The 23,297-nt window shown below is 46.2% G+C and overlaps 2 protein-coding genes and 1 long non-coding RNA gene across 10 annotated transcripts; 1 reads left to right on the plus strand and 2 right to left on the minus strand.

Moving 5' to 3' along the window:
• Positions 1-624: 624 nt before the first annotated feature.
• tsen2 (TSEN2 tRNA splicing endonuclease subunit) lies at positions 625-16,776 on the minus strand. 7 transcript variants are annotated; one of them, XR_015861424.1, is made up of 12 exons: positions 16,410-16,770; positions 5,369-5,435; positions 5,254-5,293; positions 4,529-4,841; positions 4,370-4,435; positions 4,130-4,180; positions 2,615-2,759; positions 2,504-2,540; positions 1,452-1,563; positions 1,276-1,365; positions 1,027-1,170; positions 625-953 (listed from the first exon to the last, which is right to left on the minus strand). XR_015861424.1 is itself a non-coding variant. In XM_088390609.1 (11 exons), exons 1-11 carry the CDS (start codon positions 16,608-16,610, stop codon positions 1,147-1,149), a joined length of 1,146 nt encoding a protein of 381 aa, XP_088246735.1. In that variant the 5' UTR covers positions 16,611-16,770; the 3' UTR covers positions 625-1,146. The 7 variants fall into 7 exon arrangements, 4 of the variants coding, with proteins under 4 accessions (XP_088246735.1, XP_088246734.1, XP_088246736.1 ...); XR_015861426.1 differs by having other exon boundaries at positions 625-1,170; positions 2,425-2,540; positions 16,410-16,776; XR_015861425.1 differs by lacking the exon at positions 1,027-1,170 and having other exon boundaries at positions 2,425-2,540; positions 16,410-16,775.
• LOC148390256 (uncharacterized) lies at positions 16,320-22,700 on the plus strand. 2 transcript variants are annotated; one of them, XR_015861427.1, is made up of 3 exons: positions 16,320-16,825; positions 21,360-21,519; positions 21,597-22,700. It is a non-coding gene; the product is annotated as an uncharacterized LOC148390256 (long non-coding RNA). The 2 variants fall into 2 exon arrangements; XR_015861428.1 differs by having other exon boundaries at positions 16,321-16,825; positions 21,360-21,515.
• mkrn2os.2 (MKRN2 opposite strand, tandem duplicate 2) lies at positions 21,327-23,206 on the minus strand. The gene is given in 5 exon segments (XM_088390613.1): positions 21,327-21,845; positions 21,847-21,858; positions 22,030-22,198; positions 22,269-22,318; positions 22,720-23,206. Coding segments are annotated over 5 exon segments (648 nt in total). The 5' UTR covers positions 22,929-23,206; the 3' UTR covers positions 21,327-21,637.
• Positions 23,207-23,297: the final 91 nt, after the last annotated feature.

Below are 23,297 nucleotides of genomic sequence, written 5' to 3' on the forward strand. Positions count from 1 at the left end.
TCATTCCACATTTTTATTGAGAATTTATTACAGTTTTGCAGTCAGACAAGTTCCATGTTGCTTGTGACGAATCTGCAGTCACGAAACACAAGATTACGCCACTCGCTTTACCCTAACGAACACAACTGGAGACAGGGAGCAAAATAACACGGGAGCAAATTGAACCGTAACACCGGTCCCAAGCCCGGGTAACTGCAGAAGGTTGCGTCATGAAGGGCATGCGGCGTAAAAACTGTGCCAAAAACTTCTCATGCAAACCATCTGGACAAAAACGGATGGTTCGCTGTGGCGAGCCCTGAGGGGGAAGAAAAGCCAAAAGGAGCCACCACTGGACAATACAAACGATGAGCAAATTGCAGTCCATTACTACGGTCTTTGTTCCCTAACAGACGCAAAGCAAACCAAATGAACAATGTGTGTTATGTGCAAAGGGAGTCATCAATAAGAGGATGCTGAAGTCTTGTTTGGAAGAGGTCGAATCAAACGACACCACAACATTTCTTTAAGAAAATTATGCATTTGTTCTTTGCACTTCGTTTTCTTCTTTTAAGGTGAAGGAGTGTCTAAATTTTCACGATCGGTTCAAGAAAATAAAACATTGATCTTCGGGAATAAACCTACAGCTTTTCAGTTTGACCAATAAACTCACAACATGATTTATTTACTGTACAAAATAAAGCAACTGCACAGCACAAAGAGAGCAACATTCAGACCTGGAACGCACAATGTGACATTTTCCTCAAATGTGATGGTGGAAATGCACCGTATGACTATCGTAACTTCATGTCCAGGTTGCGCTACTTTGTGGACCGCGCTCCCTCTGCTGTCAGCCAATCAGAAATCTTGCTCAGCAAATTCTTTGGAGATAACCCACCCCCTCTGCTGCCAGCCAATCAGACCTCTTCTTGCTCAGCACGTTCTTTGGAGGAAACCCACCTGCTGACCATGATGTTCTGCACACAGACAGCAACCATGACACTTTGCAAAAGAAAAAAAGCTCGGACGTGACGATGAGTAGATGCTCGCCTCCCGAAAATGTTTCAATTAGATCAAACGTGAATGGCCAAAGTGGGAGAGCGATACGTTTGACAATTCCCTCGGAATCAAAGCCTCCCATGGCTGGAAAGGGGCAGTGGCAAGCTCCTCTCACCCTATCGGTTTGTCTCCCCACTGAACGACTCGGGAAGATTGGCAACTGAGTCAGCGTTGGCTGCATTTGAAGGCACAATGTCGATGTTCATGTTAATCCTGTGAGAAAAAGGACCACGGCATCACCTGAACCTTCAGCTTGCTCAGACAGGCGGGCGAGTCAAGCTCAGCTTCTGACAGGTCAGCTGGATGGATCACATAACACAGTAGCAGCTCCTGTAGGCGGAGCAACAAACGCTTTGCTTTGGCTCACGCGGGACAAAGGCAGTTGATGAATTGCGCGGTGGCGCCGCCAGCGTTACCTTGGAGACATTTGCGGTGATCCTGCTCAAAGTCGCCAGAGAACGCCAGGAAAAGGCACGCAGCGCTGAACCCTGAAAACGTTCGTCCACTTTTTCCACCATCACCGAATAGCTGCAAGACAAAGAAGGGCGTGTTTTCACATGAGCGAAAGGACCAAATGCATTGTTTTCTCAAACTTTTTGGGCCAAGGGAGGGTTTATAAAGAAATAATTCCCTCCAAGGACCCTTTGGCATCCCAATGCCAACTCCAATTCAACTAAAGTCTCTGGCTGCCATTGACGTCTACTATTGCCATTAGTGTTAATGCAGTGGTCCTCAGCCTTTTCAGCACCACGGACCGGATTAATGTCAGACAATATTTTTACGGCCCGGTATTTGATGACATCACGATTTTTGCCAAGAAAACTTCTAAAAACAATTCTAGAAAATCTAAATCAAGTGTCGAAAGCGTCAATAAACCAATCACCGAATGCACATTGTTTATGGACGTTTTGTTCGCAAAAATCGTCCGTGTTTGAACTACAATACCATTTCTGAAAAACAGACCAACCACAATCCTAAACGTCATCATACTGTCTTCCCAACCAGTCATATAGGAGAACAACAACGGAAGTGCGTACCGCATAAACACCACCATCAAGCCTTCAAACCTTAGTTCCACAGGGGAATTCTGTATGCGAACACCACAGTATAATAAATGTGAATCCACTGTATTCTATGCAACTTTACTTGCACCATCCTCATAACATCGTGCCAGCAACATAACATGAGTAATGGTATGTTATGTACACGTCACCAAGGTGTAAAATAACGCAAGTTATTTATTCTATCTTGTGCGGCCTGGTGCCAAATAATCCACGCCCGAGGACCACTATATTAACGGATTATGAAATGAGTTGCGATTATCAATTTGCTGTCGATTTAGTCACGATTTGTTGCACCTGTAGTTTCCTGAAGATTTTGCAAGCCCACCTTACTTTGAGAACCATAATTTGACTTGGATCTTGTGATGGACTCTATGAATAAACTTGATTTGGTGTCCTGTGTGTACCTGGCATGGTAGAAGGGAGGACCTTTCCTGTACAAGACTGGGGGAAAATGGGACATGTCACGTTAAACATCATACTAACAATCCCCCCCATTGCGCTGCCGCTTTTCTTACGCATGTCCACGCCGTACTTGGCGCCGCTTCCTCCTTTGGGGACCCAACCCCTGCTGCGAAAGTGATGGTAGGCCGCGTAGGAGCTGACAAAGTCTGGGCGCAAAGCCACCAAGTGCCTCCACAGCTCGGTGATTGACAGCGGCGCCTGTGCAATTTCAGAGGACACACTCGCCTCAGTCAGGTGACAACAAGGCAAAGATCGGCTCAGGAGGGCAAGGTGCAGTAGCGGTTTTTGGCATGGGCAACATGGGCAGGCTGCCCAGGGCGCCATGTTTTTATGACACGTGGGGGGCGGTTTTTGCACTGTTTATCACTGTGTGGGGAATGGCAATTTAGTGCCTCCTTCAGGGGAATTGGCAATTTAGCGCCCACTTCAGTTGCAGACCGGGTGCACATGCTTGCTAAGAAGTTGTGCATGCACAGAACCTCACTGACAAGGGGAAATGCCAGGGAAGGGGAGGGGGCCCGCGGGGAACAATTCACCTGTGAGGATGATGAAAAGGGGGAAGCCACTGTATAGTGCAACATTATTTGTGGCCTAAAGTCAATCACATGTCAATTTCTTCCCAAAAACACACATCATGTATAATATTTTAAATACAGGCCTAAAGTTCCTGTGCATTTTCTGAATTGTGTCAAAAAGCTATAACGTCACCCCTAGGTTACGTAAAATTGGTTTGGTCTCCTCTTCACCTCTGAGTGAGTGGGAGTGTTGGGGGATGGGAAAACTATCAATTGTTGTTCTTGTCGAGTGGCAATTAAATGAGCTGACAGAAAAAGGTCAAAGCCATCATTCTTAATTTTTCTAAATTATTGCTGTTCTGGGCGGCTCGGTGGCGCACTGGGTTGCACGTCCGCCTCACAGTTCTCCCCGGGCCCGCGTGGGTTTTCTCCGGACACTCCGGTTTCCTTCCACATCCCCAAAACATGCTTGGTAGGCCAATTGAGCACTCCAAATTGTCCCTAGGTGTGAGTGCGAGTGCAAATGGTTGTTTGTCTCTGTGTGCCCTGCGATTGGCTGGCAACTCGTTCAGGGTGTCCCCCGCCTACTGCCCGTTGACGGCTGGGATAGGCTCCAGTACACCCGCGACCCCCGTGGGGACTGAGCGGTTCAGAAAATGGATGGCTGGATGGATGGATATTGCTGTTCTCTGCCAATTTTACGTATAGTCTATACACACTGATAACGGTAATGTTCAAAATTGTACCATTGTGTTCAAAATTGTCCCATTGTCTTTGTTCACTCTAAAAAGAATTTCCTGTTGTGATTGCAATAATGAAACTTTTTCATTCAATTTTCATTCACTCACGTTCGATTATAAAACATCTGTGTGAAATGAAATTAGATTTTTTTTTACAGGGTAAATGTCACACATAGCGGGCTGAAATTCGAAAATGTCCCTTAGCTGTTAGCGACTGGAACCTAGAGAGAAAAGAAGTAATTGAGTACAGTAAAAGTAATCAAGTATTTGTACTTTCGTACTTTTCACCGCTAGGAAAGAGAGCGACAATTACCTGATGCTCATGGACAGACAGGCAGCCCAGGCCGTAGACCAGGAAGAAAGCCTGCAGGCACAGACAGGTGGACCGACAGACAGGAAGACGGACAGAAGACAGACAAGCAGGCAGACAGACACAGACAGACAGAAGACAGACAATACCAGAAGATGCTACTACAGCATTGTGACCAATTCAAGTGCCATCAATCAATTGACATCAATGGAAAAAAACAACTCCAAAGTTTCAAGAGTGGACCTCCTCCGGGCCGAGTTCCAGGAATTCGGTCATTCGTAAAGGATTTCGTCTGAGCTGCGCGGCAACCTGAATCAACATGGAAAGCAAGAGACTCAACTTGACCACCGGGAGCATGACACGGAAGGTCGAAAAAACATTCAAGTGTGTCACAAGACTCACGTGCCCGGCATCAATGACAACAAAACCAGGCCCCGGAACTAAAGGAGCATCATCAGGCTCAGATTTAGCTCCTTGGTCAGTTCTGAGGTCTGGGCTCGAGGCTGGGCCAAGCTCACGCAGCATGCTCCGACCAGGTTCAGAACGGAGGTTGGCCAGTGTGTCCGATTGGGCCGCCTCCCCGTCCTCCGCCTCCCGCCTCAGCACGTCCGCTCGGATGGGCTGACGCAGCCATAGCAGCGTTTGATTGACGACCACTTGAGCCAAGCCCTGAGCCAAGAGTGAGGACTCGGCCCGCCTGAGCAGCTCCTCGTACCTGGAGTGGACAGCAAACGTGGAAAGGCGTCTCAGAACTGGTGCGGTGTGATGGAAGCGCTCGCAGTGGTAAAGGCTCAAAGGGCCTTTGGTGTGCTTCTCCACCTCAAGCGGAGAATTGTGACAGCGCCTGGTTCTGGATCTTGTCATATTGAAAATGATATCACTCGTGTTGTCCGTTTCTTTGAAGGGATTCACAAGTCGTTCATCACGTTTTGGCAACATGCTCGCTAGAGGGCAGGTGGCAAAGTGTGTATTTCCTGCACTGTATGGTGCACAGTGCGATTTTGTTAACTCGGCCCACTTTGTCGCCACCACGAACAAATATTCCACTGAACGTGTCCGGGTGCTTGTCGTGTATTCGGGTCAAAGCTTTAGAAAATCAAAGCCTTCTCACAGCATTTGTGGCTCACCTGGCCTGCGTGACCACCGGAAGTAGGAAGCCCTCATGTTCTGCCAGGGAGGTCAAAATAGCATTAGCTACGAGTTCAACGCCGATACCCGACCCGTCTTCAAACGTCAACTCACGCTGCCACCGGTCGGAGACTCCGTGCTCCGGTCTGGCTCTGGACAGGATGCCTTTCCCAAAATAGCCCTGAAAGACCACAAAGCGTCCGAAGGTTCACTTGAAAGACCACAAAGCGTCCGAAGGTTCACTACGTCAACAAGGATGAGACATACATTTTTCTTAACGTCAAAGAATTCATGCCTCCCTTCATTTCACAAAGGCCTTATTGTCACTCACTCGGGCTGCGCGTGTGCTGAGGACTATCCCAGGATGTTCCTGTCCGGACACAGTTTGCAAAATGAGGACGGACGCCGGACGGGACCTTTTTCAGAAATTACGTTTACTTGAATTTCATTTTCATTTCATGGGTGGCAAGTCAAGTCAAGTCCAGTTTATTTGTATAGCCCTAAATCACAAACAGTCTCAAAGGGCTTCACATAGCCAAAATTGACAATTATTCTCAAAGCATCCCCTGATCTTAAGCTTCCAAAAGGGCAAGGAAAAACTAAAAAAAAAAACCTGCCAGGGGAAAATGAAAAACCTTGAGAAGGGACCACAGATGGAAGGATCCCCCTTTCAGGATCACCAGGTTGTAATGGATGCAGAGAGGGCACAAGTAATACATAATATGAAAATCAATGAAAAAAATGGATGTCGGAGGTGCCCGCGACTGTCCTGGCAGTGTCTTCAAGGGGGTTGAGCTGCAGTTTCTTCATCTTGAATTGGTCCCCGAGAATCCAGCTAGCCGCTATCAGCTTTTGAGCCACCTAACCCCCTCCCCAGCCGGGGAGGGGGTGGGCAGAGAGAACAAAACAAACTCCGGCCAAATCGGCCACTACAAGTTAGTTAAAGGCCATCTCATAGAAATGTGTCTTTAAACGTTTCTACTGAGGTAGTAGTTCTAATATCCATTGGTAGGGCATTCCAAAGCTCTGGAGCCCGAATAGAGAATGCTCTAGACCCTGCAGACATTTTCTTGGCCCTCGGTGTAACTAAAAGACTAGCGTTTTGCGAACGAAGGTTACGAGACGGAACATAAGGAACGACTAGGTCGACGAGATATGAAGGCGCTAAGCCATGCAGTGATTTATAGGTTAGTAGAAGAACCTTGAAGTCCCATCTTAAATGGACTGGGAGCCAATGTAATTTGGCTAATATTGGGGTAATGTGATCAAATTTTCTTGACCGTGAGAGCAGCCTCGCAGCGGCATTTTGCACTAACTGTAGACAACTGTGGGACACCACACGTAACATTATAGAGCTCAGAGGACGTATTGCCATGGACCACTCGGTGCGTCCTGTCTGATAGGAATTGAACCAGCTTAGTGCTGACCCTGAGATACCAACACAACTTTTAAGACGCCCTAATAAAATATCGAAGTCTACAGTGTCAAAGGCAGCACTAAGATCGAGTAGTAACAATACAGACGACGTATTTGAATCCATAGCTATGAGGAGATCATTAGTCACTTTAGCAAGTGCTGTCTCTGTAGAATGATTAGCTCTAAAACCAGACTGAAAAGAGTCATATCGATTATTAGCGACCATGTAATCAATAAGCTGCTGCGCTACTACTTTTTCGAGAAGTTTTGCTATGAATGGGAGGTTTGAAACTGGCCTATAATTACTGAGACAGTCCGGGTCAAGATTTGCTCGCTTAAGTAGCGGTTTAATAATAGTGGTTTTAAAGGCTGTTGGCACTATCCCAGAGGAAACAGACAGATTGATTATATTTAAGACGGACGGTCCTAAAATTGGAAATAATTCTTTAAGTAGTTTGGCTGGAAGCGGGTCGAGTACACATGTTGTTTGTTTAGCCGTACTAACCAATTTTGTAAGCATTTCAAGGGACACGCTTTTAAAATTTGAGAGGGTTATTGCATGATCCCCAGCGCTAGTAACCGGCGGAGCGATTGGAATGGTATTCTTGATCTCGTCCCTAATGGACTCAATCTTTTGAGCAAAAAATTTCATAAACTCGTCAGCTGAGTGGAAGGAGCTATCGGGGGTCGGCTGGTGCAGAGTTAGCTTTGCCACTGTATCAAATAGGGATTTAGGATTGTTTTTATTAAGATTAATGACTTGCGAAAAATAACGAGTTTTTGCTAAAATAAGCGCATCTTTATATTTCAGGAGGCTGTCCTTCCATGCCTGATGGAAAACCTCAAGTTTGGTTAAACGCCATCTGCGCTCATGCTTTCTACATAATTGTTTAAACGTACGTGTTTCATCTGTGAACCACGGAGTTGGCCATCTACGGCGAGTTTTAAGACGTAGCGGTGCCACAGAGTCGATGGCTTTCAATAATGTCGCATTGAATTCATTTGTAAGATTATCAATAGAGCCGCTGTATGCGGGAAACATGGCGGTTGCCGGCGACAGTAACTCAGATAGCGCAGTTGCAGTCATGGAGTTAAAATTACGGCTGCTATAATTCTGATTGCTCTCTTGTCTTTGACAAGGAACTAAAATTTCAAATTTTATTAAGAAATGATCAGACAGAACAGTAGTGTATGGCAGTACTGCTATATTTGAGGTTGCTAGTCCCCGGGATAATACCTGATCTAAGGTATTTCCATTCTTATGCGTTGCTGCCTGTACAGCTTGCGTAAAACCAAACGTATCGATTAAAGTTTGAAATGCCGAAGTCAGTGGTTCTGACGGTGAATTCATGTGGATGTTGAAATCACCCATGATAACTATATTATCTGCATTTGTCACTAGATCAGCCACAAATTCTGAAAATTCATCCAGGAAGCCAGAGTAAGCCCCGGGTGGCCGGTAAATAACAACAAGATAGAGTGACGGTAACGCAGTGGATCGCACAATGAGAACTTCAAATGTTTTAAATACGTGAATTGAGCGAGGCCTAAATCTAAGCTCAGAATTTGAGATGAGGGCGACACCCCCACCCTTTTTTCGAGGACGTGCCACATGCGAGCTCACAAAATTTGGAGGCGAGACCTCGTTAAGTGGCAGCAGTTCATTAGGTTTTAACCAGGTCTCGCAAAGACCAAAAACGTTTAGATTATGTTCCGTGATAAGGTCATTAACGAGAACTGCTTTTGTATGAAGTGATCTAATATTCATAAAACCGAATTTAAGTGTAATCGGTTGATCAGGGTGCGTATCTATCGAAGGATTTTTAAACGGGATGCGAGTAAAATTGTGTTCTCTAGGCCTAATATCACCTCTCAAAAGTTTATTAGGGCGGTGGGATGAAACGACCGTGGGAATTTGATGATGAATATTTGTTACACATGTGAAGTTGTCTAAAACAGGCACCGTTTCATCAGCAAGATCGGTCGGGACGGAGTGATTGGATTTGTCTACTACCCCAGTAGAAAGTGTGTTTATGTGTACTGCAGCACTATTTAAACTGTCGCGCTCTAGTCTACACGAGGAGCTATGTGTATGCTGAAAGTCTAGCCTAGCGCTAGTTAACTTTAACTTAACAGACTCCAAACCCATCCTCACAGGTGGTCTAATCACCTGTGTCCTGGCCTGCTCTAGAGTGACCTGTCATGAGAGGCTCAAGACAGAGACTCTTAAGACACACCACCACCACAAGTCAATGTTACATACATGTCCTCTTAGTGGCTTCATCCCGAGAGTCAATTGAAGGCCAAAGTAAAAGCTACAAACGCGATGCTGCGGTTGTGAGCGAGGGAGCTGGCCGGTACCTTACAGTAGATGTGGTACCTCTACTTACGAACGCCTATACTTACGAACTTTTCGAGATACGAACTAGAGGCTCGCGATTTTTTTGCGTCTACTTAAACCAATTGTCGACTTCCGAACCAAAGCACTTGGCTCACCAATGCCCTCCTCCCGCCTTGTCTCCTTTGCGCTGCCATTTTGGTCTTGGTGCGTTAACAGTGTCAAAACACTGTCTTCTAAGAAAATCAATATGAAACTTGAAATCATAAAGGAGCATGGCAAAGGCATGCGTATCATTGAGTTTGTGATGGAGTATAGCTGGTGTTGTGCCAAAGTAAGTATCCCCTGCTGCTAGAGCGCGCACGCATTGAATGAAAGACGTAAGCTGTTGCCGTGCAACAGACAGCAACAGCTTGTTTTCAATAAAAACATGAAGAACACACTTTTGTTTGTCAATTTCCAAGCTAGTTTCCTTTTCTTTCATTTCCTTTTTTTAAGTTCTCAGTCGTTCTGCGCAAGGTGTGTTCGATGACCACATTCACATAGTCGAAAAACTCATTAATTGCACCAAAACATAACGACGAGTATGTGAGCACATTCCAATAACTTATTAGTCTGACTTTTTGTGTCTTCTCGGGGGTATTTCTTAGCAAGCGTAGAAAATTAGAACAGCCGGCCCCCCCAAGAAATGTTAGGTCAAGAATATAGTGACAGTTATTTTTTGTTATAAAGGTTTGAAAAAGCAAAAATAAAACAGTTTTTTCGGTTTTCTGTGCGTTTTACACAGAGCAACAGGGCAAAAAGTGTGACTTTTGGGATAGTCCGGCATGCATTATTTGCTTTTACAATGATTCCTATAGAAAACATTGCTTCTACTTACACACGTTTCTACTTACAAACCTGATTGTGGAACCAATTAAGTTTGTAAGGAGAGGTACCACTGTAACTACACCGGTATGTCTGAGTATTGATTCATATCCCACCTGCTTGTGAGTCTGCTGCAAGTTAGAAACAGAAGAGAGAAATCAGGAAAGCCAAGCGGTGCCATGGGGAGCACCTGGAGAGACACCTCTCTGCCAATCCTGATGTGGAAAGGCCTGCAGAGCATCACGGGCTCAAAGAAACCATACTCCCGTCCTGTGGAGAACACAAGGCTCGCAAACCAGCTAAACAGGTTTTACGGCAGGTTTGAACGATCCACCAACACTACAGAGCCTCCTGCATCACAATCAACATCCACATCTCCCCCCATAACCCCCTGTTCACACCTCCATCGTCGTTATCACCTACTCTCTTTCTTTCAGAAGCCACGCCCGCACTTCAGACCCGCGAGGAGGAGGTGTGTCAGATGTTCCGGAGACAAAAGGTCAGGAAGGCACAAGGCCTAGACGGCGTGTCCCCCTCCTGCCTGAAAGTCTGTGCTGAACAGCTGGCACCCACCTTTGCACGAAACTTCAACCATTCCCTGGATCTGTGTGAGGTGCCCTCGTGCTTCAAAAGCTCCACCATTGCTTCAGTGGCCAAGAAGCCCGCCATCACAGGACTGAATGATTACAGACCTGTCGCCCTGACATATGTGGTTATGAAATCCTTTGAGAGGCTAGTGTTGAGCCACCTGAAGGACATCACGGGGCCCCTGCTTGACCCACTACAGTTTGCCTACCGGGCAAACAAGTCGGTGGATGATGCGGTCAACATGGGGCTGCACTACTTCCTGCGCCACCTAGTCACCCCAGGGACGTATGGCAGGATCCTGTTTGTGGACTTCAGCTCGGTGTTCAACAACATCACTCCTGACATCCTCCACCAGAAGCTCATCCGGCTCGCGGTGCCTGCCTCCACCTGTCAGTGGATCACCAGCTTCCTGACCAACAGGAGACAGCATGTGAGGCTGGGGACTACCACATCCTACACCTGGACCACCAGCACTAGCGCCCCCCAGGGGTGTGTACTCTCCCCACTGCTCTTCTCTCTCTATACTCTCTATACCAAAATACGGCCTGCGGGCCTTATCCGGCCCTTTGTGCGTCTCTATCCGGCCCGCAATCATAAATTACATTTGATTACAACTTAATGAACAAAAAAATCAGTGTCGTACATGCAATACAACTGCTTTGCTTTTATTTTGAAAGGCGTCGCACTTCCGTGTAGCGTGCGTGAATGTGAGCTGTGCGTGTAGGTGAACAGCGCGAAGTAATGCTGCCCTCAAAATGTGTGCTGACGCGAAGAAAAGAAAAGTTGACAAGGAGTGCCGTGTTTTCAACAAGACATGGACTGCCAAGTATTTCTTTACAGAACTGAAAGGTAAAGCCGTGTGTCTGGTTTGTGTCACACAGGTCGCTCTGTTTAAAGAATATAATTTGAGTCACCACTACACGACCAAGCTTGAGAAAAAATACAGAAATCTGTCTAATAAAGAGCGCGCAACAGAGGCTGATGCATTGCTAGCAAAACTGCAAGCCCAACAAGGACCTTTTATCAAACTTCACACCCAGAGATGCAGCGGCTTTGTCATTCGAGGAAAAGTTAAAGAAGTTAAGAATAAATTCTACTGATTAATAATTGTTTTTTATTTGACCTATACACCAAAATTTCACATAGCTTAATATGAATATAAACAGAATAATTGTATTCTTCTAATTACCAGTACCAGCTATTTAAAATAAATAATTTGGTGCATTTTACAATGGAGGAAATGCTACTCCCGCCACAGACACCTTCAAGTTTCTGGGATCCACAATCTCCCGGGACCTGAAATGGACCGGCCGCATAGACTCTGTCTGGAATAAGGCCCTGCAGAGGCTGTACTTTCTTCGACAACTCAGGAAGTTCAACCTGCCACAGCAGCTGCTGAAGACCTTTTACACCGCCATCATCCAGTCTATCCTCTGCACCTCCAACACGGTCTGGTTTGGATCGGCCATCAAACAAGACAAGCACAGGCTGCAACGGACAATCAGGACTGCGGAAAAGATAATCGGGACCAACCTCGCATCTATCCAAGACTTGTACCTGTCCAGGACCTGCAAGTAACATCTCTACAGACCCTTCTCACCCAGGTCACAGTCTGTTTGTTAGCCACCTGAATGTTGTCAGTCACTTAAATGTTGTACAGAGGCTGAGATCAACCGGTGTCAAATTCCTTGTTTGGCATGCACAAACTTGGCCAGTAAAACTGAATCTGATTCTCAACCTATCTTTTGTACTCGGTTTGGCTGTTCTCTAACTGAGGCGCTAAGGGTGTATTCAGACCTGGCTGTTTGGTCCACTTTAAAAGGACCAGGGTTATGCAGGTGTGAATACACACAAACAAATCCTGGTGTGGATTAAAGAACGGGATTAAAGTGGGCTCGGTTCGCTTCAGGTGTGACTACAAACAGCGTTGATCCGAACCAACAGCACAAATATGCAGAGCAGGAATGCAGCGCGTAGGACTCGCATGTTTTCCTCCATTTTCGGGTCTGTGCTCTGTGTGTGGTCCTGGTCATTGCTGTCCAGTGGGAGCACAGATCATCACAAGCGTGGTGTGTATACTTTACTTGCAAAATGTCTGAATATGGCCAGTGAGCTTTTCTTTATTACTTTGTGTCACGGGTTCAAATCCCGTTTATTACTGTTCTATTTTTTAGTGTTTGCTATTTCTTGCAGCCGGTCGGAAATGTAAACGAGACGTTTCGTTCCACATTTTTATTGAGAATTTGAACAGTTTTGCAGTCAGACAAGTTCCATGTCGCTTGTGACGAATCTGCAGTCATGAAACACAAGATTGCGGAACTGGCTTTGCCCTAACGGCTGCAACTGGATTCGGGGAGCAAGATAACATGGGAGCAATTTGAACCGTAACAATGGACCTAACAAGCGGACTAAAAGATTTTTCTGGTCTGAATACACCCTAAGACAGCGAAAGCCATCAGACGCTCTGCATGCTGTGTTGAGTCACCTGGAACAGCAGCAGAGCTATGCGAGAATGATCTTTGTGGACAACATCTCAGCTTTCAACACAATCATCCTGGACATTCTGGTCACAAAGCTGGACACTCTGAGCCTCCCCCCTCTCACATCCACCTGGATTAAGGACTTCTTGACCAACAGGTCCCAGACTGTGAGACTTGGCCCCCACCTTTCCTCTACACCAGGGTTGGGCAAACTTTTTGACTGGCGGGCCGAATTTGGTTCTAAACTTTGATCGGGGGGCCGAACCAGGAGCAGATGGATGGAGTGTTTGTGTGAAGTAATAGAAATGACATGTAAAGGTCATTGCATAAAAGGTTTGTGCTTTTAGTAGGTAGTAAAGCATAGATATTCAAAAAAAGCTTGTTGAAAACAAATGCATTTATTAACAGCATTAAAAAAATATTTCACCCAAAAACTACTATCAGTGATTCTCATTAAATATGACACTGTTATTATGAATAATAGTTTCCATCACTTCAGCGCCTGCAGGTCAGATTTATGAAATATGTTTATCTAATGAGGCAAAATCACATCAAACGGCAAACATTCTGACCAAATACATCATCTTGAAGAATCAGTGAAAGAATACTTCTAAATAAAGTAATAAAGAAATCAATAGTATTGTTGGGCTCTCTTTTTTGCTAGTGCATCATGGTCTGGAGTAAAATTTGTTGTGGTAATTCTTAGGATAGAGCCGAGGTGTCGGTCCGTTAACCTAGAGCTGTGACGGGCTTTGTTGACGTTCATGTGGCGGAACGTCTGCTCACACGCGTAGGTCGAGCAAAATTGTCCTCTCTTTTTTTTTAAACACTCGGCACTCAGTGTCCACCTTTCTTTTCCTCGGGCCACTCATTTTAATGGAAGGATTCCAGGGGAAGGTTTGTGGGTGGCATTAACGTAAAATTGTATCTGAAAGCTCAGTTAAAGTTAAAGTCCCAATGATCATCGTCACACACACATCTGGGTGTGGTGAAATTTGTCCTCTGCATTTAACCCATCCCCATGTGATTTTGATCCATCCCCTGGGGGAGAGGGGAGCAGTGAGCAGCAGCGGTGCCGCGCTCGGGAATCATTTGGTGATCTAACCCCCCAATTCCAACCCTTAATGCTGAGTGCCAAGCAGGGAGGCAAAGGGTCCCATTTTTATAGTCTTTGGTATGACCCGGCCGGGGTTTGAACCCACAACCTTCCAGTCTCAGGGCGGACACTCTACTACTAGGCCACTGAGCGCGCGAATTACGAGATTGCTGACCTCACAGCCCACACTCGAAATTCGGCACTGATGGAAATAGAGCGCGGAGTGCGCCGGGTCCGTACTACTTAGTACGTACACACACTTGTGAGTGTGCACCGAGCTTTCTGACACGGCTTCTCGTAGTAAATGCGCGGGCGGGCGCTTCCCCATCTATAGGGGAAACATACTAATAGCAGGGAAAACGACCCAAATAAAAGTTCAATAATACAATTTATTCAAGTTTGGCGGGCCGGATTAAACGACCCCATGGGCCGGATGTGGCCGGCGGGGCATAGTTTGCCCATGTCTACTATACACGCACACTGAGCACTGGTTCACCACAGGGCTGCGTGCTGAGCCCCCTCCTCTACTGTCTTTATGCCTACAACTGCACGGCGACAACATGATGGTCAAATTTGCTGATGACACCACAGTGGTCGGGCTGATCTTGAATGGTGACGAGACAGCCTATAGGGAGGAGGTCCAGAAGCTCACGACCTGGTGCTCAGCAAATAACTTGGCTCTGAATACCACAAAGACAAAGGAGATCATCGTGGACTTCAGGAGGAAAAAAAGGGATCCCCTTCCCCTCTACATCAACAGCGAGAGCGTGGAGAGGGTCCACGACATCAGATTCCTGGGAGTCCAGATCTCTGATAACCTCTCCTGGACACGCAACACCTCAGCTGTCATCAAGAAGGCTCAGCAGCGTCTACACTTCCTGAGAGTCCTCAGGAAGAACAGTATGGAAGCTGCTGCTGGCCTTCTACGGTTTCTCCATTGAGAGCCTGCTGACGTACTGCCTCACCACCTGGTACGGGAGCTGCACTGCTGCAGGCAGAGGGAGGCTACAGAGGACAGTCAGAGCAGCGCAGAGGATCGTCTCCCCTCCCTGACGGACATGTACACCACCCGGTGCGTCAGCAGAGCTCGCAATATCATCAAGGACAACACACATCCCGCCTCCCAGCTGTTTGCTTCCTTCTGGGAGGTGCAACAGATGCAACAGAACAAGGACTGAAAGACAGTTTCTTCCCAAGAGCCATCACCACACTGAACTCTGAGAGGAAACAACACCAGTAAAGGGAAATGTGCTTTCGGGAGTTTGCAAACATATTTTTTAAGGTTGTGTTAAACTTATAATCATATTAATATCTAGTATTGGAGTGCTCGTGTGGATTGGTGGGTGGCGAAGAATGTGCAGGCAAACTGCATGAACTTGTTTTCTTCGAAGTGTTGTGGAATAGGCCCAGATAGGGAGTACCAGACGAGAACACCTCAAGGTCGGTGAGAAACGAGAACAACAGCACGTCTATGTGGCCGGGCTTCGCGGGGAAAACCCAACCGCCTGACCTCAGCAACACCTGGACGGGGAGGAGATGGCCATCGACCAATCATCTCACAATATTTTGCATGCTTCAATATTCATGTTGTGTTTCTTCAAAACTGGGCAACCCGGAAGAATGTGTCGTCTTTTGGTGGTCACAAAAACGCATGAGTTTTCGTGTGAGGGACCCGGGACCCAGGCCTGTATTAGTGCGCTTTGTCAGGAATAAACAATTGGTAAATTTGGTCTGATTGATCTACTGGTCTTCTCTTTGACAGAACTAACTCGCAAAATTGTTAGGTGCGCCAGTGTGTGGATTAGGACATAGCAATTTATGTATTAAGTGTTGATCGCAATTTGGAGTCAGATCAATAACTAAAATCCGTAACCTAACACCAGCTATAATACAATATCACTGCTGCTGTCAACGCTACGTGCAATAACTATTTATTATTTACTTCCTGTACATACCTCATTCATATTAATATAAATAGCCACATTGTAAAGATTGTAAATAAGATACTTTTACTTTTATTCTTTATACTTCCTTTATACTTCTTAATTTTTGTAATGTTTATTGTTAGGATTTCTTTTTCTTCATACTTATTTGCACTGAAAAGGGAGAAGCTCTCCAATTTCGTTGTACGACTGGATTGTAAAATGACAATAAAGGGCATTCTATTCTATTCTATTCTATTCTATTCTATTCTATTCTATTCTATTCTATTCTATTCTATTCTATTCGTTTGTGAATCACGTCGCGCACCACAAGTTCTCCAAGTACTGATGCAAGTTCCAAAACTACAACCAATCGCCACTTGTGCAGTCACTGGCTTCATGGTGATCGATTGCAAAGAGCGAATGTGGCGGGCGACGTTGGAGGCACCTGATTGTGAAGGTCGCGGATATGCTCGGGCTCGGTGATCAGCACGTGTCGGTTGACGAGGTCCGCCCGGAAGCGGCTCGTAGTCGTCGGGCTTTTCACTCCTGTCGTCTGCGACGAGCTTAGGCTCACGGGGAGCGGCGTCACGTACTCTTCGTCCACCCGGCAGCGCCCCCGGGGCGGCCGAAAATCAGCCTGAAACATGCCGCTGGCCAATCGGACGCAGTTCAGTTTAGCGACCAGAAAGGACCAAACGTTAGCTCCCGTGCTAGCAAACTGGCCGCTTGCTTTGGGCTAGAGGGAAAAAAACTGAGTGTCACCAAAATAAAAGCTCGTGTAAAACCGAAGAAATTATCGCGCGGGATATAGATCTTGTGCACGATCGCAAATGCTACTTCCGGTTGGAAAACTCCGTAGTCGTAAGTAGTTTCTGGTGGCGATGACCTTATTGCACAATAATTAAGCCTTTGATTTAATAATAGGGCAGTCAAGCACCTCCAAATATAATCCCATTCAATGACAGATTTGTTACTTTTTTAAAATGTGTGTCTTTTTTTAAATGAGCTACAAAAGTACATTGTTGAAACGTAACATTTGAACAAAATTAGAGCCATAAATATGCTTTGTTCCACCCATGGTATGCAGAAAACTAAGTCATGCTGTTGACAAGTCTAAATACTTATGTACTTCTTTTTTTATCTTAGTACTTAGTATTACCAGCACTTTTTATTCTTGCCAGTCCTGATTATTGCTCAATGTAATTGCAGCTCACAGTTTGTAATACTAGTTGGGAAGCAGTGAGTTTTTTGGTTTAGTGCCTCTTTTGAAACGTTTCAAGTACCGTATTGGCCCGAATATAAAACGACCCCGATTATAAGACGACCTCCTCTTTTTCAAGACTCAAGTTTGAAAAAAGACTTTTTGAACATCAAATTTAATTTTTATACAGAAAATAATTACATCTGAAACTAATGATTATAACAATATTTTCGAGAGAAAAAGCATGTTATTTAGCCTCATTCAAATCATGCAAAAACTGTCTATCACATCTTAATATCTGAACATTTAAATATTTAAACTAAAGTGCAATCACATTTGTAAATGAATGGCTTCTGGTTTTTGAAATGTAGATAAACCAATCTGCATTAACCATCAAAGTAAAGTCTAACTGTAGTCTTGAAACAAATATAAATAAGGAAAAACATTGCAATAAAATAATGCAAACTGCTACCGCTATTGTTGGGGAGCCTGAGGACTGGCTCGGATGGTTATGCTCTTTTCACCCCCGGATGTCAGTCAGAACACAGGAGGGAAGACGTGGTTCAGTTTTGATTGCTTTACTGAATTATTGGCAAATAATAATAAATAACCATCAATGATGCCGCTGCGTAACGGCGACTCGTACGATGCGAGGCAAACTTAAAGGAGTGCGTCAGAGCTGTCAGGGTTTTCCAGGTTATCTTTATCGTATGATTATGTTGGAATGCAACCTGTGATAAATAACCTAGCTAGATTAGTTTTATGCTTATGTTGGAATGCAACCTGTAATAAATAACCTAGCTGCGTGCTGAGCCCCCTCCTCTACTGTCTTTATGCCTACAACTGCACGGCGACAACATGATGGTCAAATTTGCTGATGACACCACAGTGGTCGGGCTGATCTTGAATGGTGACGAGACAGCCTATAGGGAGGAGGTCCAGAAGCTCACGACCTGGTGCTCAGCAAATAACTTGGCTCTGAATACCACAAAGACAAAGGAGATCATCGTGGACTTCAGGAGGAAAAAAAGGGATCCCCTTCCCCTCTACATCAACAGCGAGAGCGTGGAGAGGGTCCACGACATCAGATTCCTGGGAGTCCAGATCTCTGATAACCTCTCCTGGACACGCAACACCTCAGCTGTCATCAAGAAGGCTCAGCAGCGTCTACACTTCCTGAGAGTCCTCAGGAAGAACAGTATGGAAGCTGCTGCTGGCCTTCAACGGTTTCTCCATTGAGAGCCTGCTGACGTACTGCCTCACCACCTGGTACGGGAGCTGCACTGCTGCAGGCAGAGGGAGGCTACAGAGGACAGTCAGAGCAGCGCAGAGGATCGTCTGCTGACCTCTCCCCTCCCTGACGGACATGTACACCACCCGGTGCGTCAGCAGAGCTCGCAATATCATCAAGGACAACACACATCCCGCCTCCCAGCTGTTTGCTTCCTTCTGGGAGGTGCGACAGATGCAACAGAACAAGGACTGAAAGACAGTTTCTTCCCAAGAGCCATCACCACACTGAACTCTGAGAGGAAACAACACCAGTAAAGGGAAATGTGCTTTCGGGAGTTTGCAAACATATTTTTTAAGGTTGTGTTAAACTTATAATCATATTAATATCTAGTATTGGAGTGCTCGTGTGGATTGGTGGGTGGCGAAGAATGTGCAGGCAAACTGCATGAACTTGTTTTCTTCGAAGTGTTGTGGAATAGGCCCAGATAGGGAGTACCAGACGAGAACACCTCAAGGTCGGTGAGAAACGAGAACAACAGCACGTCTATGTGGCCGGGCTTCGCGGGGAAAACCCAACCGCCTGACCTCAGCAACACCTGGACGGGGAGGAGATGGCCATCGACCAATCATCTCACAATATTTTGCATGCTTCAATATTCATGTTGTGTTTCTTCAAAACTGGGCAACCCGGAAGAATGTGTCGTCTTTTGGTGGTCACAAAAACGCATGAGTTTTCGTGTGAGGGACCCGGGACCCAGGCCTGTATTAGTGCGCTTTGTCAGGAATAAACAATTGGTAAATTTGGTCTGATTGATCTACTGGTCTTCTCTTTGACAGAACGAACTCGCAAAATTGTTAGGTGCGCCAGTGTGTGGATTAGGACATAGCAATTTATGTATTAAGTGTTGATCGCAATTTGGAGTCAGATCAATAACTAAAATCCGTAACCTAACACCAGCTATAATACAATATCACTGCTGCTGTCAACGCTACGTGCAATAACTATTTATTATTTACTTCCTGTACATACCTCATTCATATTAATATAAATAGCCACATTGTAAAGATTGTAAATAAGATACTTTTACTTTTATTCTTTATACTTCCTTTATACTTCTTAATTTTTGTAATGTTTATTGTTAGGATTTCTTTTTCTTCATACTTATTTGCACTGAAAAGGGAGAAGCTCTCCAATTTCGTTGTACGACTGGATTGTAAAATGACAATAAAGGGCATTCTATTCTATTCTATTCTATTCGTTTGTGAATCACGTCGCGCACCACAAGTTCTCCAAGTACTGATGCAAGTTCCAAAACTACAACCAATCGCCACTTGTGCAGTCACTGGCTTCATGGTGATCGATTGCAAAGAGCGAATGTGGCGGGCGACGTTGGAGGCACCTGATTGTGAAGGTCGCGGATATGCTCGGGCTCGGTGATCAGCACGTGTCGGTTGACGAGGTCCGCCCGGAAGCGGCTCGTAGTCGTCGGGCTTTTCACTCCTGTCGTCTGCGACGAGCATAGCATTAATAAAATAATGCAAACTGCTACCGCTATTGTTGGGGAGCCTGAGGACTGGCTCGGATGGTTATGCTCTTTTCACCCCCGGATGTCAGTCAGAACACAGGAGGGAAGACGTGGTTCAGTTTTGATTGCTTTACTGAATTATTGGCAAATAATAATAAATAACCATCAATGAAATACTCTCGGCAACACACCAAACATAAGTCATCGATCAAGACAACAAAATACATTTGCTGGCGACCGCTAGTCGCCGTGCCGCTGCGTAACGGCGACTCGTACGATGCGAGGCAAACTTAAAGGAGTGCGTCAGAGCTGTCAGGGTTTTCCAGGTTATCTTTATCGTATGATTATGTTGGAATGCAACCTGTGATAAATAACCTAGCTAGATTAGTTTTATGCTTATGTTGGAATGCAACCTGTAATAAATAACCTAGCTTGTCCCATCCTACACAACGTCGTAAAACACCCTCTGATATGCTTTGACTAGAGGTCAAGGGCTTCAACCCTATCCAATCCACTCTTACCCCCACCCTGTTTCTCTTAATAAAAATGCTCTTGCAGGAGGCGAGAGTCAGACCTCCATTCGATCGTCGCTGTACGCACAGCGACGAATGGACTCTCCACCTGCAGGTGTCTAAAAGGACTTACTTGTCTCCCGTGTGGTTCATGCAAAATAAGTTGGAGTGAGCACAACTCTAACAAGAGCTGTCAACCAAACGGCGCGCACACAAAGCAAACCGTGATCGGACAAACAGCAAAACAGTGGGCAGTAGTAACAACGAAATGTATATACTTACTTTGTGTCAAAGACACACGCGATCACAGCAACATACTCAGTCGATACCAGCAACCTTTAACTTACCGCTGCGCACAAGTGAAAATGCGTATAATTTCTAGACCCCAAATATAAGACGACCCCCACTGTTAGGGTTTTTCAGATTATCCTTATCGTATGATTATGTTGGAATGCAACCGGTAATGAATAAGATCCTACACAAGGTCGTAAAACACCCCCTGATATGTTTTGACTAGAGCACAAGGGCTTCCTATTCAGCCTACTCTTCCCCCCACTCTGTTTCTCTTAATAAATATGTCCTTGCAGTTGGGAGAGTTGAGACCTCCATTCGAACATCGCTGTACGCACAGCGACGAATGGACTCTCCACCTGCAGGTGTCTAAAAGGACTTACTTGTCTCCCGTGTGGTTCTTGAAAAATAAGTTGGAGTGAGCAAATCTCTAACACCCACTTTTTCAGTCTTATTTCAATGCAAAAACATCGTCTTATATTTGGGCCAATACGGTAGTCAGGGGCCGCACATTTTTGCGTTTCCCATTTCCGTGTGCTCGATAACTGGATAAACTTATCATTTGTGGAGGAACAAATTGCACACAGCACGCCGTGGGATCGAATTTAGAACATTCACATTTACTTCAACAGGTGCAACATATATATGCAATCATCCTGCCTGATGACATCACCACAGTGCACCCCTCCCTCAATTATGAGCGCACACACCCCCACTCAAGTCAACAACTGTCCTCTTTGAACTGGAATGGGAGATGCTACTGCAAGCTGGCTGTGACTCCGTCCTCTGTGTGTGAGGACAAACAAAAACAAGCACTGTCGAAAAAGCAACTGCTGATTTCTTTACTCATTTCACATTTGTGCGTCCAGACCAATGTCGAGAAAGTGCGAGCGGAAAGACGAGAAAGCAGTCAAGTAGCCAGCGAAGACCATCCCTGGGCCACGTGAAATTGTTGCTGTCAAAGGCGTCGGCGCAGCGCCGCGTACTCACACAATCGGCTGACGGCGGGTGCGATCAGGGTGCGCGTGAAAGCGTCTCTGTTCACGCAACCTCTGGCGAGGCCCTCCGCCACCAACACGCTGTTCACAAACTCCACGCAGAACGTCAGGCAGTTGTGTGTCTTCGCAGAAACTGAGCAGAAATGCAGCAACGGCAGCCCGAGGTAAATGCCACAGTGCAACCAAAGACACGAACTCAATTTACATGCAAAGAAGATCTGAGCTCACTAGGGACCACGGGCTTTGTCCGAGCACCTTCCCACTGAGAGGCACCCCGAGTCTCTTCATTGGGGCGTGTGCGTACCTGTGCCTGGTGGGGTCCCATGGGGGTGCGCATGAGAACCTCTCCAGATGCAGGTCCCACTGGGCCAGGAGGCGGAAGGCGTCGGGTCTGACAAGTGGGACGCTCACGCAAGCGCGCCAGCCACTGCGGTCTCGGCGCATGCCTGACCCCGTGTAGTTGTACACCACGCCTGCATGTGCACACCGAGACCTTCAGTGGCGACCACTCCATTCTCACAGCAACCTTGATTGTGAGCCCACCTGAATTGTTGGCGATTCCTGCGTGAAGTTCCGATGTGCCATCAAAGCCTCTGAAAGACAACTGAACTGTATCATTCATTACCTTGGCCAAGATTTGCCTTTTCCACTCTGAGGGATTTTGTCAAGAACAAAATACTTTTTGTGCCGATCGCTTGTTTGTGGAAGCCACCCGTTCATTTTTACCTCCCCAATCACCCGCAGATATTTTGAAATAGAAATTCATGGCTATTGCAATGGAATTGGATTTGTGGATGCATATTTTGGAAGAAAAAGTTTCTTCATGTTAACAATTGGCGCATTTTTGCTCGAGGCGGCGGCTCTGGCTCGATCCCTTGTCGTGTGTGTGTGTGTGTGTGTGTGTGTGTGTGTGTGTGTGTGTGTGTGTGTGTGTGTGTGTGTGTGTGTGTGTGTGTGTGTGTGTGTGTGTGTGTGTGTGTAAGTGTGTGCGTACCAATCGGCATGGCGGTCAGTGGGCGCAACCAGGAGGCAGCAGGCCATCTTGTGTCCGTCAAGTAACGGGTCCGGGATGTTGAGCGATGCCTCCCGCAGGCATCTTCCTGCCAGGGACCGCCCGCAAGCCGGACAAGCGGGAGGCACAGAGAAGCAGCAGATGTCCTTGAGGCACTCGTGCCGTACGCAGATCACGTCGGGCTCCTCCATGGATGCAGGCAGGAAGGCGAGTGTGCGCCAGCAGCACCTCACTGTCAACACTTTTGTCTGAGCCGCGCCAGCATGCTGTCCGGTTCCGGCCCACCTTCAGGTGTTTAGTTTCGCTCAACTTTGATGGCCGGCTCAAATGATGTGACGCCTGTCGTCAGCGATGTAGCCCATCTTTAGTGTGGTGCACAACACTGACTGATGACATCACTTCCGGCTCATTTGGATGGAATGATTGTACAAATGTTATCATATCCAAAGCATGGCAATAATCTTGCTAATCAGAAACTAGAGTAGCATGAAAAGTACCGAGACACTTGTGACACGAGTGTCATGTGCACTCGAGCGTCAAGTTTCCACGGAGGCTTCTCT

Source organism: Syngnathus floridae, chromosome 11 (assembly GCF_059516105.1).
Source record: "Syngnathus floridae isolate MCC-2025c chromosome 11, RoL_Sflo_1.0, whole genome shotgun sequence".
NCBI lineage: Eukaryota > Metazoa > Chordata > Actinopteri > Syngnathiformes > Syngnathidae > Syngnathus > Syngnathus floridae.

Excerpts from the sequence above, each read along its gene's own strand:
- tsen2 (XM_088390608.1), bottom strand. The coding sequence starts at position 16,610 with ATGTTTCAGGCTGATTTTCGGCCGCCCCGGGGGCGCTGCCGGGTGGAC. Across the intron at positions 5,436-16,409 it reads TCCGCGACCTTCACAATCAG|GGCTATTTTGGGAAAGGCAT; the intron begins GTGCCTCCAACG and ends GTGGTCTTTCAG. Across the intron at positions 4,842-5,253 it reads CCGGTGGTCACGCAGGCCAG|GTACGAGGAGCTGCTCAGGC; the intron begins GTGAGCCACAAA and ends TGTCCACTCCAG.